Source organism: Ammospiza nelsoni, chromosome Z, assembly GCF_027579445.1.
Source record: "Ammospiza nelsoni isolate bAmmNel1 chromosome Z, bAmmNel1.pri, whole genome shotgun sequence".
Taxonomy (NCBI): Eukaryota; Metazoa; Chordata; class Aves; order Passeriformes; family Passerellidae; genus Ammospiza; species Ammospiza nelsoni.
The window spans coordinates 32,512,620-32,530,766 of NC_080669.1; the positions used below are offsets into that span (position 1 = coordinate 32,512,620).

The 18,147-nt window shown below is 39.0% G+C and overlaps 1 protein-coding gene across 4 annotated transcripts in view; it reads right to left on the reverse strand.

The window, feature by feature from the left end:
• Positions 1-18,147, reverse strand: part of NTRK2 (neurotrophic receptor tyrosine kinase 2) — a 197,847-nt gene that overhangs the window by 124,203 nt on the left and 55,497 nt on the right. For all 4 annotated transcript variants that reach the window (XM_059493179.1, XM_059493183.1, XM_059493181.1 and 1 more), the window contains exon 11: positions 16,795-16,894. In XM_059493179.1, the coding sequence (XP_059349162.1) occupies positions 16,795-16,894 (100 nt within the window). The remainder of the gene's footprint in view (positions 1-16,794; positions 16,895-18,147) is intronic.

Below are 18,147 nucleotides of genomic sequence, written 5' to 3' on the forward strand. Positions count from 1 at the left end.
CACTGACAGGTGGCTCCTATTTCCATCAATGGTGTTTGTAGTGCTGAAAAAGCAATAAGACAGACTAGGGCAAAGAAATTAGTCTCACTGCTGGTTGAACCCTATAGCACCCAACATCATGCCAGAACAAGCCATCCTTCTAATTTTACACAGCTGATCCACAGCTCTAATCAGCTGCTTCTGCATGAACAATGATGCACATGGTGGGTGGGAGAAACCTCATTTTTTTGCATTCATTATTTTAATTGTACATATTGTACACACTGAAATTCACTGTATTCATTGAAATAGAGAAAAGTCTGGCAGCTGATTACATTTGTTACTGTATTCTTGGATATGTTCATATCCAATCTTGTGACTGAGTGCTACTGCACAGAGCTTTACTATCTCAGCTTCCTACCTTTTTGATCCCATAGTAGCTGTGGCAAAAGAAGCACATTTCTTGGCCCTGCATCTTTAGTGACATTGATCTGGCCTTGGTGCATCCCAAGTTGAAGGTTCAATATTTTAATTTTTCCTTCACTTTTTTTGTTTGGTTTTCTTAAAAAAGGTGCATTGGAATTCAAGACTATGCAGATTCAATGAGGGTCATCATGTAAAACAGGTGACTGCAGGACACTGTTAATAACTAAGCAGTAAGAGCTCACTTACAACATAAACACAGATGTCTTCCTCTGGTCCCATGATATTATTTTGAAACACAGATAGCTTCTGGTATCAAATTCCACACTAACAAACCAGCCTCACAACTATACAGTTCCAGTGACTGCAAGAGCTTCATTTCAGTTTGGCAGCCTTTAGAGACAAGAAAAGAGCTAGCTTCCCAAACTTTCCCTCTGCTGTAACTGAGCTCAGAGCAGGTCCTGGGCCCAGTCATGGTGCCTGGACAAAGTCTGTAAGTGTTTGCAAAATACTTGTAAAATATGCATTTCAAATACCATCTGCACTTAGAAAAAGCTCTTACATTGTTGTTCTGCAATACATTATCAGGCCTCTCTCTCATGTCATCAGAGATGATACCCTCCACAGCTCTCAATCCTCTCCCCTCAGGGTTTTCTTTTGCTTTCATTCCTTTCTTCACTAACTTTCTCCCTGTTTTTTTTTTTTTTTCTTTCTGGCTTCTCCTCATGACATCATCGACCATTACAAAGCCTGGTTGGGACTTTCCCCAGATAGACAAGAAATCACACTACGCCTGCTTTTGTCATGCTTTCAACAGAACTGAAGTGAATCCCACCTTCCTCATCACAACCATTGCATCTTCAATCCCAGCAACTCCTACACAGCTCTGGGCTCCTACCTTAGTCCATTCATGCTCTTCTTTTTGTATCCAGAATATAATCAATCCTTCCAGTAAAAAAATTGGAAAAGGGTGTGATTTTTACCTTCTTTGGCTTGTTTTCTCTTAGTTACACCACACCCTTTTCTTCTTTCCTCATCATAACTTCAGAAATTCCCTACCTGCTAGTAGGGAATCTCTAGTCTTCTTCCTTGGACCTGAAGTCCTCCTCTTCTGTACTTCCTTGCCTCTATTTTCACTTCTTTCTCACTCTCTTCATCACTTCTCAGGTCATGTATAAGACCAAGCTTGGGCTTTTTTGGTTTTTATTCTGGAAAAAAGTAATCTCGTCTATTTCTGAAACTTTTAACTGTGTTTTTCATTGTGCTCAATGGCTGATTTGCAGGAGGTTCACCTCCTGTTGTAGTTGGTTTGCTATTCTTGGACTGTTATTCTTCTGACTACAGTCACCTTTGTGTGTACCCAAAACCTTACTCAGCCCATGACAGCTGACCCATGACTCTTACTCTTGACCCATGACAGTTATTTCCTGCTACTTTAACATATCATTCAGCTTCTGTGCCTAGAGTTTTGCATGATTTACAGAACTATTTGTTCAATCAAAACTGCCCACACACTACACTTGCTTACAATTATTGAATTCCTTACAGTCTTTCTCAGAAAGGAGAAAATGTAATTTTCTTCATGCAGTAGTAGTCTAGATGGTACTAGTATGAGGAATCTCCAACCACAGGTACTGTTGTGTAAGACAGATGAAGCTCTACACAAAGAACTAGAAAACATTATCGTGCAGAAAAGGAAAACTGAATCTGTTTGCTCTGCTTGCAATAATCATGCAAAATCAAGTGAAGTTTTTTTCCATATTTTTACATCCTAGATTGATCATCTTTTAGACCTCTTCTGCATTATTAGCAATCCCTTTTAGTGAAATTGAACAAGATCAATGTGCCAAAATAGCAATCATATTCCAAAAAATGTGCATCATAAGCAGTGAAGCCATGTAGTATTTTAAAAATTGATGCATTTGGTTTTTAAGACTAAACTATGACTATACTGGACAAATTAAAACCATGAAATTCTGCTAAATGAAGCAACAAATTATTTTGAGTTACATTTAGGAAAATATTCATCTACCTGTAGCAGACTGGCTATACACCAAAATAAGAATGCGCTAGCATATGTGACACAAATATGAATGTACATGGACCCTTCAGGCTGTGTAAAAAGGATTCATCAGTTCAGTCTACAACCTGTATTGTGTCTACTACTAGGCTCGTGCAGTTTTCTTACTGGAACCAGCAAAATAGCTTTTGCTGCACCTCTTGTGCTTTACACACCCACCAGCCAATGGAGTCAGCTGCATCTGAAGTGCAGCTAAGGGCACCCTCTGATATTTCAGTTCCTTAAACTCCCTCTTCCATAAGATTTTTGTAGCTAAGACAGAGAAGAATTGCTTGTCCAGAGCAGGCTCAGAAGAGACCTTACTACCTGGGGTTCTTCACTGCTATCCTTTTTAATCTCCTGCTGTGTTTGGAAGCAGTAATACCACAAACCACTCATATTTCATTCCCTATCTAAAAAGCTACTTAAGAATCACTATAAGATGTCCATTCATCCAGAATCCAGTGTTACAGTGCCAAGGTTAATTGAGTAGCTAAAGGTCAAGATTAAGTTCCACCTGTTCTCTGGGAGGATTTAGTTTCCAATGTTACTTTCCCAGATGTACATGGAAGCTGACACAGCCAACTCTGCCTGCAGGTCTTCTCTTCCCAAAGAAATGCTGACCCCCATCAACCTAAATGAGCCTGATTCCCATCTACACTCATTTACTGGCAGAGCAGTTAAAGGTGCCATAGTGTAAAAAACCATTCTGGCTCACTGACCATTTTTTGTAATTTATGAAGGATGATACAACCACATCAACATATTTAGATACCAATGATGCATTCTATGCAGCCTAGTTCCTCACCCCCTTCAAAAATACCCCCACTTAGCAAGGCTACTACTTCAGTTTAAAACATCAAGATATCTCTTTGAGTAGGTAACAGACACTGAATTCTGAAGCTGCCACTGTAGCTGAGGGTTTGTTTGTTTGTTTTTTTATAATTTTCCTCTTCACATTGAAGCAAACAAATTTGTGACCAAGTTGTTGAACTGTAAGAACACATCTCAAGGCATTTTCATAATATTGCTCACAATCCTGATTGCATTTTCAGGATTGGAATGGAGGAGAAAAGTTATCAGTAGTCACCCACAATGGAATGTAGTTGGAAAAAGACAGGAAAAAAACTAGCTAACTCTGAAGTACCTAATTTAAATTTAAGTTATCTTGAAACTAGGGGAGCTGAAAGAGGCACTAGAAAACCCTCAGAAGCTCCATGCCTTGTTCTTAAAAAGCAAGTAAAAAATGACAGGAACTAATTTGGTGTGCACAGAATGTGGGAGCTCAATGGCAAGGATCACTGCTCCAAGGCCAGCTGGTGTACATAACAATGCACAGTGAACATCCTTTTTACCAGTGGTGGTCAGTGAGAACAGTGCCTAGCTTTACACTTCATCCAGTCAAAGAACCTGCTGTTAGAAGCTTAGGTTTTACTAAGTAAAAACATTGCCCTGACTGCTGGGAACAAATTGAAGTTTGTGAAAATTACCGTGGCCTCAAAACCTAATCACAAAAGTGCTACGGGACTGTGATTAATACTGAATGCCTACTGCAGCATGAACAGTTTTCAGAGAACATGGATGAGGGTAATAGCCAATTGCATAAAGACTGCAAACACATGGAATCCCTCTTCCTTTAGCACCAGGAGAGTACACACTGTCAGCTCAGAGCTGCCACAGGCAACATCAGCAGGCTGGCAGAAAAAGACAGTCTCATTCTTCTCTCAGGATTATCAACTTCTCACTATTCGAATTTGACACCCTTGGGCCTGATCTGTACAACTGGACAGACATTTCCAGTCCCTGCAGGAACATGCAGACTCTGACCTGAGGAACTGTTTGAATACACCAAAAGGAAAAGAAAATTATTCAAATTTCTCCATGTCCTTATGACACAGTGGCTCAACAGTCTGAAAGCAAAAACATACCTCAGCTTCTTAGTTGGTTTGCTATCATGCTGCTCTTGCACTTGCCACAGAACCTGTAGAGTATGCCATGTCCAAGAGTCAGGTATGGCCTGCTTTGCCAAGGAATGAAAGCAAGAATATTTCCTCTGATTCCTCTGCCTTCATGATAGATTATCTGCTGAACTGCACTGTAAGTCAACCATAAGTAATTCAAAACTATTCTATTGCTTTTCTAAAAATGTACTTATTTTTAGAAAAGCAATAGAATAGTTTTATATTTTTATACTTTTCTTAGTATAGTTTTATATATTTTATACTTTTCTTTACCAAAACAATATGGTGCTTAATAAAGAGAAAGGAAAGTTTTTCTCTCTCATGAGCCTTCCTCTGTGCAGCACAGAACACAGGAACAGCCATGTTGGTCCAACCAAATAAAACATTGTCCTGGGTTGTTAAGATATGTGTGCAGGGTAATTGCCATCTGTCAGAGGTGGGGCAGTTCCCTTCTGTTAATTGGGCAGTTTTCTTTATCTCTTCCACAACCAATCCTCTCTCTGGGGAGATATCTTCTGTTAATGGGCCATTGAGTCTCACTGCATGACTAATAAAAATTACATTTGATGAGATGCTGATTACATCTGATGAGATGTTCTGCCCAGGGGGAGGAGCCAAGCATTCCTACTTGGATATAATTTGAGACTTGGTACAACAGAGACAGGCTTTTCCCACTGGATTCCCAAAGGAGCAGCTGTCTTCTCCACTGGATTCCCAGAGGAAGACCAAGCCCATCTACATCACCACTGGACCTTCAGAGGAAGACTACACCCTTCTACAGGCTCACTGCTTCAATAGAACCTCAGTCATTTCAGGAGGACTGCAGCTACCATTGAATTGGATTGCAACCAACACCCTGACCAACAGGGTGTTAGGTTGTATTCTGATTCTGTCTGTGGCTTATTTTCTGTTTTTCTTGTACTATTGCATTCGTATTTTTTAAATACGAATGCAATAGTACAAGAATTTTTAAAATTCTCCTAGTAAAGAACTGCTATTCCTACTCCCATATCTTTGCCTGAGAGCCCCTTTATTTCAAAATTAGAATAATTCAGAGGGAGGGGGTTTACATTTTTATATTTCAAGGAAGGCACCTGTCTTTTCAAACTAAGACAAACATCTATCTCCCTGCCTCTGACATGAGCCAAAAGCATCTGCCTGAGGGATTGTGTTAGCACAGAACAAGCGCATACCAGAACACCTTTGCCACACCACATCACAAAGATTGCATGTGCCAGAGGTGATACCTTTGTGCTTAATAGCTGTATTGCTGAAACTCACAGCTGCTGAGCAGGAACAGGCCCTGTGCCATCCACCTGACTCACAACCTGCGCTCTTAAGGCACCTGGGCTTTACTAAGCCACTGGCAGGTTGCATGATTTCTTGCAATGTCAGCAGAATAGTCTGCATTAATATTTACCTGGAGCATGCTGGGAGAGGCCACTGCAAAAGCAGATGCAATGCACAAGCTCCAGGCACCATGAAAAGCTGCTACAACACCTGCCTAGCTGGCAAGCCAGCATTCAAAAGCACAGAAAGAGGAATTCAGCAGAGGAGACTCTCTACTATTCTCCAAAATGACTGACAGCAGTGAGAGCTTATAGGCCTCCAAGATGGTCATAGGCAGAAATGTTTTGCTTGTGGTAGGCACAAAGACACAACTTGACCTTCTAATTCAAAGGTTTTAATTTCACCTTCAAACTACTAGAGAGACATTCAACAAATGCACAACTACATCACAGCTAGCTGAAGACAGAAAAAACATGGACAGCTCATAGTGCACATACCCACGTGCCACAGGAGAAGAAATAACAGTGCAGCTTCAGAAGCTGTGTGACAAAACACTGCAAGGGCCCTCTCCAATAAAAGCAAGGGATGTTAACAGATTCTGGTTCAGACTCTTTTGCAAAAAGGAATGTTATTACAAGTTACATTTCTGTTGCTGCCTGTTGCTACAAGTCACAGATGTAACCTTTTGAAAGGCACAAACCTATCTTGGAAGACTTTTGTTACCAAAAATTTCAGCTGTGGCCAGGGGCTCCTATGCCTGAGAGCTCCCATTTGAAATAAAGGGTTCTAGTAACTCAATTTACTGCTTTTTAAGGAATGTTTTTCTCCCAGTTTAAATCACATCTACTGACCACAACTAAAGTTAAAATTTCTCCTACTTTAAAGGCCGTACATGACATGTCTCCATGTTGGGGCTGGCCCTGTCAAATGTGGAGGCAAATCTGCGATCACACTCCTCACAAGGGTTAAAAACGGACACCTTCCAGCTGCAGATGCTTTCACATATGCTCTGCAGAAGAGTTGTGGCAGTACAGAAATTGTGCCACAACTGTAGGCTGTCCTTTTCTTTTTTATGAAAATAATGCCTTTAAAATCCAAAATTTCTATGAGGCCTGAGTTCCCAGACACACCAGCTCAGTAGTAGCACACCATCAATGCTCAGAGCAGGCAAGAGGCAACAGGGCTAATAGAGGGAGGAGGACCAGTCATGACTGGCTGGCCAAAGTGCCAAGAAGAAGTGAAGCTTCATGACAAAGAAAATCATAGAACAGTTTGGGCTGGAAGGGGCCTTAAATATCACCTGTTCTCAACCTGTTTGCCATGGGCAACCTTCCACTGTCCCACACTGCTCAAAGCCCCATCCAACCTGGCCTTAAACACTTCCAGGGATGAAGCATGCACAACTTCTCTGGGCAACCTGTTCCGTTGCCTCACCACCCTCAAAGTAAAAGGTTTCTTCCTAATATCTAAACTAAACTTACACTCTTTCAGTTAGTTCACATATTTTGTCATCTGTCAGGAAAAGGTGAAGGACCCTTATAAATACTTCTTATATGTTTGCATTACTCCACCTTGTGCTCCAGGGTTTTCAGCCATTCCAGGCAGCTTAAGGAACAGTGCATTAGCCTTTGACACCATGAATAAAACTGATGTAGCCTAAATAATAGTTACTAGATAGTTTGCCCATTTTACTTAAATATAAAGGACCCTGTTACATTGCTCCCTCTCTGATGTCTTTTTTAAGAAGCTTCAAAAATCAAACAGAGAAAATTAGAAAGATTCTCAATCGTGCCCTATTTGTTTTTTTAATTTCAAAGATAGATCTAATTTTCCTAAATCTGGTTTCTCATTTCCACACTAGGAGTGCCATCAAGTCTTCCTGGTTTCTGCTACTGGCAAAGCAAACAGCACTAAATGGGACAAAACATGGCAGAGTACAAAACAGAAAGTATTACAGACTCTTCTTCAACAAAGCAATTCTGATTTTTGTGCAGAATACCAAAGAGGTGTCAAGACAAAATGGACTTTGAGGGCAGCACAAAAAGTTGCTCCATTAGGACAACCATTCCTATGTGACTCATGATCCACATGTGGAGGAAAAAAGTCATTATATATAACACACTATTCTGATCCTTACACTGGATTATCACCCAACCTGAGGACTGAATGTAAACCTAGCATTTAAAGTACAAAAATGTGAAAGGCTGTAACACTGGCCACTGTGAGGTAGAGAGGCATACTCATATTGCACCAACGAGGAAGCATTGGGAGGTACATTATCTCCAGAAAAAGAGCAATTGAGAAGAGCTGTGAGTCACTTGGAAAAGATGTGTTTGGCTACCCACAAAGAGAATACTTTGGGGGTTTCACTGGCTGCAATGAATTAATACCTCCTGTACAATGCTGATCCCAGGTTATAGACATTCTGGAAGATGCTGAACATGCATCAGGGTGTGTGTGTGAAAATGAGATAGAAAAAGGACCTATTCATTCAAGTTATAAAATGCTACTTGAACTTTTTCCCAGAACTGAAGTAAAACCTAAAGTGTTTCTTTTACTAGATATTCAAGAAGCTTGGCTACCTTTTGTCTTGATTTTTCTTAATTCTTCTAAATTTTTGTACTTCTTCATTGCTTCCTAAGATGCAACAGCACTGCTGTAGTAATGGCTTTACAGCACTTCCTGTTTTTCTGAAAGGAACACCATAAACATCACGAGCTCAGCCTGCTTTGTGCTGAGTGTAAGACTAGACACTTGCAGAGTGACTGTGAGCCTCAGCTGTTCTGTGGAAAGTCAGTTCAAACTGGCCCAGCCTTCAGGAGAAGCCTCTGCTGCCAGTTATTCCCACATCAGCCTTTTTCCTGGAGATCATACAGTGGGCCTCAATTCTACCAAGAATGCCTTCTATTTATCTACTATTCATGTTCCAAACTAGAGTGTTCAAGAACTGCTTGGTTTTTAGCATTAAGTTTTCTAGCATTGGACCTTGACACTTCCTCAAAGGGAGATCAAAACCCAGCACATATGAACTTTATCGTAAATGATGCTTAGACCATTGGAGAAGTGAGACAACTCAAAAATGATGAAAGAAAGCAGGAAAGCAAGAAAGCAAGCAAGAAGGAAAGCAAGAAAGAAAGCAAGAAAGAAAGCAAGAAAGCAAGAAAGCAAGAAAGCAAGAAAGCAAGCAAGAAAGCAAGCAAGCAAGAAAGCAAGCAAGAAAGGAAAGAAAGAAAGAAAGAAAGAAAGAAAGAAAGAAAGAAAGAAAGAAAGAAAGAAAGAAAGAAAGAAAGAAAGAAAGAAAGAAAAACATAGACCAGCTTTGCTGTTCTTTAGTAATTTTCTTTTTTTCTGATTCACTGATTTTTATTTCATCTGATGAAACTGATTCTTCAGTTTGATCACAGGTAAACTTACTATTATCATGGTCTACTTTCTCTCCACCTTCCATTCCTCTCATCCTCATTTCCTCCTATATCCCAACTCATTTCTTTCTAAAATTCTCCTTAGGTAAACCATATTTTGCCCTCACAAAGTAACACATTCCCAAAATAGCATGACCTTCATATGGGCAAAAAGTTCATATACAAGCAGGTGAAAATTCACCCTTTGTACATTAAAAAAAAAAAAAAAAACCAGAGGAGAAACTGTAAAATAAAGACCTGTGAAGCAAATGTGAATGTAGACTGAACATGGACTTGGGACTCTGCAGATTAAACTTCTAGGACTGTCTTATTCTTCCACTACCATGAACTAGGAGCTCTGCTGTTTCTGTGTGGCTCAGTCCATACCAAGGTAGAGCCTTAGAAGACATCATTTTCAGCTCTTCTCAATTCTACTGTATCCATGTTCTCTCTTCAATCTCTTTGCATTTCATCTCTAAGCTGTCCTCTACTCAGCATCTCCCCAGTTCTCCATTTCACTTCATGCACACCACATACACGCACATTCCTTCATCCCATCACCTGCATGTATAGTCCTTTAGGTGGAGGGGGAATGAGATACAACAGGTACTTGTTTACAGTTGCTTTCCTCATTTTTCATTTGCAATGGCCACGAGGCCTCAGACAATTTTCCTTTGTTCATACCATCATTGTAAATAATACCACCATGTTAGTCTGAATCATGTAAAGTTCTAAGCAAGCTAGTAACTCCTTTTCTCCCTCAATCATTGCAACTGAGTTTACGTTTTGCAATCAAAGAGTCTAATGCACCACTGCATTATTAAAAATTCCCCAGTTCAGATCTGAGCTAGCTTCATAAATCTAGTCTTAAATATGAGGCATCCTCTACTTGCTTGCTCCTATTACAGAAAGAGCTACATTCTTCTATGGTATCTTGCACTTTTAGGATTGGACTCAGAAAATGTAATAGCAGACCAAAACAGACACCTGAGACCTAGAGGTCAAATTTTATATGGATAAGAACAATGGAACTCTGAAAATGTCTAACAGTATGCTCTGATAGTGTGACAAAGACCCAAACCAATGCAATAAATAGTGGTCTATTTTTTTTTACAGAAACACAAGAGAATGGTAACTTAAATATTTTAAGGTCTTTGTAAAATTCTTCACATGAAATCACGTTTATGGATCAGTTAATACAAACTCTTATTCTTTGATACACTTATAGCAATATGCTCCTTCAAAGTAAGGTACTTAGAAGCATTAACAACTCTGATCTTCCAAATGGTCATTTGATAAAGCAATATTACAGCCCCCATTAAAAAGTGATGCACCTAAAATAGACAATTCATATGATTGGTCCACAACTACAGGGACTGGAATGTCAGTGTCAAACAATAAAAAAAGCTTCTGTGTGGTTCAGATGAGCAATATCATCATTGCCTTTACATTGTCTACTCACTAAAAATACTGCAGATTTGAGCACATTCATTTTTCTCTACATCTGATCTTACAGTGCTGACTCACATGAATTTATCCCTCTTTTACATTCTGCTCATTGACTAAGTAATGGAATGTTCCAAAGATATTAAAGGATTGACACCCACAGAATTGGCATTTGGGTAGGTACAACACAGCACAAAATCACTTCTATAGGTAAAAGTGGAAGCTCAAAAAGTTCAGTATTTCAGTGACTTGCTGAAAGTCAAGCAGAAGATGTGGTCCCAACTACAAACTTTACCTTTTTAATGATTTTTCTGAAAAGGCAAAATTGTAGCCATTACTACTACAAGCTTAGTGCATACCAATTTGAATATTAGGTCATACTTGTCAAACTGCAGATCCTTGCTGAATATGCAAAGCTTTTCTTTTGCAATTGTTTTAGAATTAAAAGTCAAAGAAGTATCTCTATTTTAACTGAATTTCATTATTCTCCTACTCTATAAGCAGCAACCCAATTGCTTAAGCAAGACATGTGATGCATGAGATAATGATAAACACAAAACCCCTCCCTTTTCCCAGATCAATACTTCAAACTACTCAGAGATACCTAAACACTCCAGAATCCTAATTCTTCAATCACTACTGTGAATGAAAAAGAGGAGTTTTTTAAGTCCCTTGCAATCAGCCCCTCTCCAACAACAAGGTGAAGTCATGGAAAATTAAAGCAGAAAAACCAATGACCATTTGCTATATGCTTACAGACAAGTAAGACACTAAAGATCTTTCCTGACAGCCCTTAAGTCACACAATCCAACACAGCCAAATTATGCAAAATTCTCAGACAGAATGGTAAGGCATTGTACTTTCACCTGGATTGTATTGAGTCAGGTAAATGTTTGTTTGGGTAAATGAGAGTTAAAGTCAGTAATTATGTCATGTCATTGTGTCAGAAGGACAATTCTGCTTTGTAAGGAGACCCTTACCATGCTTTTGTACAGTGTTTCTTACTCAAACTGAAATATGGTAAGACAACTGAGAAAGATGATGCAACTGAAATGAATTCCAAGCTGCCTTTCCCTGTACTGTCTTTTGGACCAAAGCTCAAAAAGTTACAAGAAGTTAGGAGCAAATAAAATATAGTGAACTGTGATGCACTGAGAAGAAGTATTCCAGAGCTATCAGTGTGCTTCTATTGAATAACCAATGCTTTTATTTAAAAGGTTTTCAAGGATGTTCATGGCCTAATACATATATTACACAAATCATTTGAGAAAAAGAGCTATCAAGAAGCAGGAGAAAATACCCTGTTTGGATTTGAGAAGGAAAAATCCATGGATGGGTCCCTAATTTTTAATCAGCTTGATGAAAGAGAACAGCACTCTCATTGATAGTCCAAATTTTAAACTTACACTCAAAAAAGTCGACAAGCAGCCAGCAAGAACTTTAAGGAAAGGTAGTATTTTGGGGTGTTTGTCCTAAAAGAGACAGTTTTCTCCCCCAGATCAACCACAAAATCTCATTACCTAATCACAGAAAGGTAAACTTCTGTACCCTGATCAGCACAGACTTGCAAGGCTTTGAATGGGGGGAAGAATTCAGGACATATATATAGACACAGGAAGTAGTTCAGAGAGCGCTTGAGGAAGGTGAAGCACCTTTCAAAGCATGTCATGCAAGCCCATAGACACAAGAAGGTAGCTGGCATTGTCAGAATACAATGTGAATTTCAGACTCTTTTTTCCCTTTGCACTCAGCTCAAGGCATTGACAGAAACTTCCAATGAACACATAAAAAAATCCCTCTCACCCTACATGGAACAAGTACACACGTTTCCCTCTGCTTCTGTCAGTTTCTATCTCTTAACTTAAAAGACAGAAGACACTGTCTTTGGGTAAGAGTGGCTTCTCTTTCCTTTCTGACTTTGGGAAAACGTACACAAACTCCATTTATCTCTATCAGTAAAGCTGCCGTGATAATATTCCTTTCCATGTCTATCCACCTCCAGATTCCCAGGAAGCAGGGAGTACTAGGGATCGTCTTGTCACTGGAATAGGAACAGTTGATATAATCAAAAATAATCCTTTTGACTGAATAATGCTATTTTGAAGTTTATCCACTAATTTATCTTCCACCAGTTTTCTTCATACTTCTCTTCATGCTTAATGGCACAACTAACATCTGCAAACTGTGTATTGGGCTGGTTATGCTGTGAACCATTTGGTTACTTCCATCATTATTCAACATGCAAAGCAGAATAAAACAGGATTAGAATTACTCTTCCACAAATCCTCTCAGGGAATTCACAAATGCTCCTTTGTCCTCTCTACTCCAGTTCCCTTCTTAGTTTTCAGTTTCATAAGCTGGTTAGATGGAGTCAGAAATAAACACAAAACGGTAAGAGCTGTCTTGGCAGCCTCCAGTGAATTCCCACCATAAGCATTTTCACATCCCACAGCAAGCAAGCAAAAAAGCAAGCCAAGGTGTTTCATAAGAGCAACCCACAAGTCTTAACAAATGCATTTAGGAAATTAAATGAAGCTTTCACCATTTATGCTACAGCATCTTGCAAGGGTCTAAAAACCTCACCTCCAGATCTGAGGAACAAAAAGCAGCTTTTCATACAAAGCTGTTGTCACTAGGTCCTGTATAAGAAGGTGTTTAAAATATACAAATGCAGTGAAATAGAGAATTATGTTCCACCAATTATTCTGGTGAATTTTGCTGTGGAAGTCTGAAGTCTAGCACAACATGAGAGCTTTTTGTACTAACTCTATTTTAAGACTCCTCTAGCACGGACCACAGATCTGTTCTGTACTAATACTGTTCCCAAAGTCAATCATTAGAAACTGCTATCTCCTCTAGCTGTGAAAGACAGAATAAAAAGAATTAAGGCAAGAATTAAAACAACTGGTTCATACAGCACAACCCAACTTCAATCAGAATACAGAACATCTTAAACAAAATGCTTCCGAGTGCTTTGTTTGTCCTCCTCACTTCTAAAAACACTCTATTACTACAGTTTGGAAAGGTAACTGATTAAAATGAACATACCCCAGGTTATTCTCTTACCTTAGATATACCAAATTAATAGAGAAAAGTAAGAAAATAGGGATAATTTATTGCTATAGAACTCCTCAACAGACTTTGATGACATATTGATCAGTCCTGCCAAAGAACTGGAAGCTCCCAGAGGACCTGGTGCTCTCTAACACATAGACTGGAAGCTATTCTGCTCCATACAGTACTGGAAAGAAGACCTCAAGGTGAGCTCTGTGTCAGCCTCAGCACATGCAGTGCTTGCAGGTGTGGGCAGCTCTGACACAGCCACAGCTCAGACTGTGTGCCTGATCCACACCTCTCTCTGGGCACTCGGGAACTGTCAGTCACACACCCCACCCGTGCTCAAGCTCTGCAAGTACAGAGGAACTCAGCAAAGACGCAAGTCTAAGAAGTAGGCAGATGATGCCCATGTAAAAGATGGGATAAACTGACATTTAAATGAAGGAGGCATAAAACAATGTCTACAGAAGCTGCAGATGTCTGCTCTGATCCCAAATGAGATGAAAATGTCATCCCTTACATAAAGATATTTCCTACAGGACATGCAGTTATCTTAGCCTATATACACTTTTTTTTTTTTGATTTTCAATGGACGATTTTTCCAAATACATGGTTACATGAAAAATAGCATTAGTGACAGTTTGACTGCTGCAATTACTGAATGGTTACTTTGTTTTTCCCAAATTGCTTGCTGAAGAAGGGTGTGTAGACATTTAATGATAGGATATCTGAGTGACCATGTTGTATTCTCAGAATGTAACAGAAAAAAGAAGCATAGCTTTTTGTGCATTTCTGCCTGATGTAACTCAGGAAGTTACTTCTTATGAATACAAAAATCATCATTAATTTTTTAGAGGATTTTAAAATCTTGTTTTATAAATATCTTCCATGGAAAAGCAGATATTTAGCTCCTTCCCATTTCCCTACTGAAGCTGTTTATTAAACTACCACTATAGCACACTCTTTGCACATGAAGTTTGGATTAATTTTGCTGTGACTGAATTAAATCACAAAAGCCTCAGAATTCTCAGGTAGCTGACTTACCCTTCTATTCACAAATACCAAGATACACATTTAAATGTATTGGTCAATAATGATGGAAAAAAAATCTTCTCATCACGGTCAGCTTGTTTTCCTCATGTTCAAATACACCAAGTTATTTATTTTCATATTTCAGTTCTCAACATGTACTTACACTTCAGACTTTTCAGGGCAGGCAATATTTTCTTATTAGCCCGGGCATTATGTATCTATTTATATCTAATCTCAAGTCTTAAGATATTGTTTTAATACAAGCTCAGTAATACAGATAATGATGAAGGGAGAGAGTGTTTCTGGGACTTTGGACTATGGATAGATCCAGATGGTGAATCTGAGGTGTGAATGCATGCTTTGGAGAGGTTTGAGGTCCACTTAAGGGACAGATGACAATCATTCCTTTTTCATGAAAGACTCAAGAGTTATTTCTAACTCACAGGGACATTTCAACATTAAAAATAAAATAAGCAATATGTACGAGGCCTTTTTTAAAATTTCATATAGTTCATTTCCATGAAATAATATTCTTATTAAAATATGACCCACATGGATAATTTTGCAACAAAGAACTACTCAGGTCAAACTTACTGATTAGGCAAGAATACTATTTTTGTGAGAAGAGCTGTATCTGAAGATACCGAAAAACAAGTAGCTTCCTGGTAGGTACTAACTTAAACACTACAACACAAAATAGAACTTTGTGCATTCTCCGTCAGGGTAGGGTTTATTTCCTAGTTTCTTTAATAATGGTGGTTGAAATGTTTTTAAAAACCTAACAAATATTCAGCTTTAGAGAGCTAACATCAAACAATTCTCATTGGTTCTCTCAATCAGCTTCCACCTACTTCAGCTCTCTAAATGCAATTCAGAAAGCCTTGAACAAAAAATTTAGGCTGAACTGTTCAGTCACAGACTAGCCTTCTGCCAAAACTCTGCAGCTCAATGCTGCTGACTTCATGTTACTATTCAGGATATTTCACAATGACTGTTCTTTTCTAATGCTACCCCAAACAGCAGAGACATATTGGAAGGAGGTGAGAGACAAGATTACCATCCCAGCAGTTGATCTGCACTGACTACGTTTCTGTTCTGCTCAAATCACATTTGTTCCAGGAAATCTACTCTAAACAGAATACAGGAACACAAAATTTAGAGTAGATATCTCTGAAAGGAGCACTTACCAAGAACATGTAAGCATTACCAAAATATACATCCAAGTGGTACTGTGTCATAAGCACAGTTTAGAAAAAGGACATGGGATTAACAGGAGTCTACCAAAAGATTACTTACCATGTTCTCCACAGACCCTCATCTACATATCTTAAGAAAAAAATGCTCATCTCCTTTAGCACACAGCAAAGCATCTTCTAGGTCTCTCAGCAAGACACACACACACATACACAGCAAGTTGATTTTTAAATTTTTTTAAAATTCTTTCTCTTTTTCTTTTTAAAGACAAATTCACCCACATCATCAGACACAGACTGATGATACTAGTAAAAGAACATAGTAACAGAGTTGTTGCAGGTTACACATACCTCCATCTGGCTGTAAAATAAATAAATGAATAAATGAAGGGCTGAGATTTCCCCCTTCCACAGGGACATGGGCACTTGCGACTCTCTCCAGATGCTACTCCCCAAGAAGCACATGAAAATGCATTTATCAGGAAGCACCACTATGACAGGATCCACTGCAAATGCACCTTCTGCTCTTGTCAGTGCTTCCCCATCACCTTAATGGAACAGTGTAGTACTGTTTAAACTACCTTTTACATACAGCATAGGTTCTCATCAATCAAACTTGAGTTTAAACTTGAGAATAAATTTCATTTCTTATCTTCTTCCCACCTACACTGACTTGAAAAATATTTTACTCCAGGAATTGCCTCAGGGGATTTTGCTGCAGCAGGCAAAGAAATTATATTTATCCTAAGAAGAAAACAGAAGTAGAAGTGTTTGATGCAAAATCCTACGCTGTCTGCATCTACCTCTTCCTTTACTTACCTGATGAATAATCAAAATATTAAATGTGGTGGCATTTAATGTTGCTATTTTGTCTGTTCCTGGTTCAGCAGACTACAGTTTCAGTTCATACAGTCCACAACAATTCTGGAAGGTGTAAAACAAACCCTGCTTACCTTTCATACCAAACTTAGAATGTCTTCCAAACTTCAGAATAATGAGGGTTATTACTAAGCCCGTGCAAACCAGTGCTGCAATTCCCACCACAACGTACACCTAAAAAAAGAGAGGACACAAACAGACCTGTTTGTTTTGATTTTGTGTCTTCAAAGTCATCCAGCATACATTCATATTAATCCAGTTATGAAAAGAGATTCATTTCAACTGAAACATTTAACTGAGATCAAGAGTACAGAAAACAGAGACTTGTTGAGGTTTCTTCTATTCTACAGAGAACACAGATTCAGACACTTATGAGAACTTTTTCAACATCCTACACATTCAAGGCAGGTGGGAGGGAGTGTAATCATCCTTTTCCCTTCCAGCAGAGTGGCATGTTACAAGAAAACAAATAAGAGCAGCACATAGGAAAAAAGAACTAATTGTGGGGATGTTTGAATACTTATATGAATTACCTGGAGTGGCTGTGAAGGTTCCATCACTGGAAGAACCAAAACCAGAGAGGACACAACCATAAAGAACCATATTGGCCCTGCTTTATTAAGGGGAGCTTGGACCAGAGCTTGGGGAGCTTCCACAGGTCCCACCTTTATCACCTTGGCCATTCAATGACTGCTACCAGACGAGACAAAACTGTCTTGGATCCTCCCAATCTTTAGCACCTTGTCCCAACCACAGTCTGCTCTCAGGCTCCTGAATGCACACTCTCCTCCGCTTGCTGTTTTACAGAGTCCCTGATGGAGGGAGGCTGCAATGTCAACCAGGCTGGTAACCCACTATCAGTTTCCAACATTACAGTTCAGGACAGCATGAGAGGCAAGGCAGCAAACTAGGAAGCCTATCAGTACAGCCACTTGTACCAAAATCTATCACAGGCCATTTAATCAAAAACTTACATGAAGTCCTGCCTTAAAACAACACATTTTGAAAATCATTGCAGCATATCATCTTTCTAACATTGAGGTGACTCCAGGATGTAAATTCAACCAGCAATCTCCAAAAACTCTTGGAGGTCTTTGTTTTGTAAATGAAGATTTGTTCTCCTTGACTAAAAATTAGATGCAAATTCTTAGGCTAAAAAAATGAAAGTTTCATTTTTCAGAAAAGCAAGGCACAAAATAGCAGTCTTACTTGAACTGAAAAGTGATTCACTCATTTAAAAAAAATGGGGGAAGGACAAGAGTGGGGAGCACTGATGTTATTTTTCATCCTTTTTTTCCTGAGTTTTGATCACAACATAGCAATAGCTATAGTTTTCTTATAGGCCAGAGTCTTGTTATAGTGTCTGCAATTTTGTAAGCTGTATAGCCAAAAAGTCCACAATATCACAGATCAGGAAACAATGCATA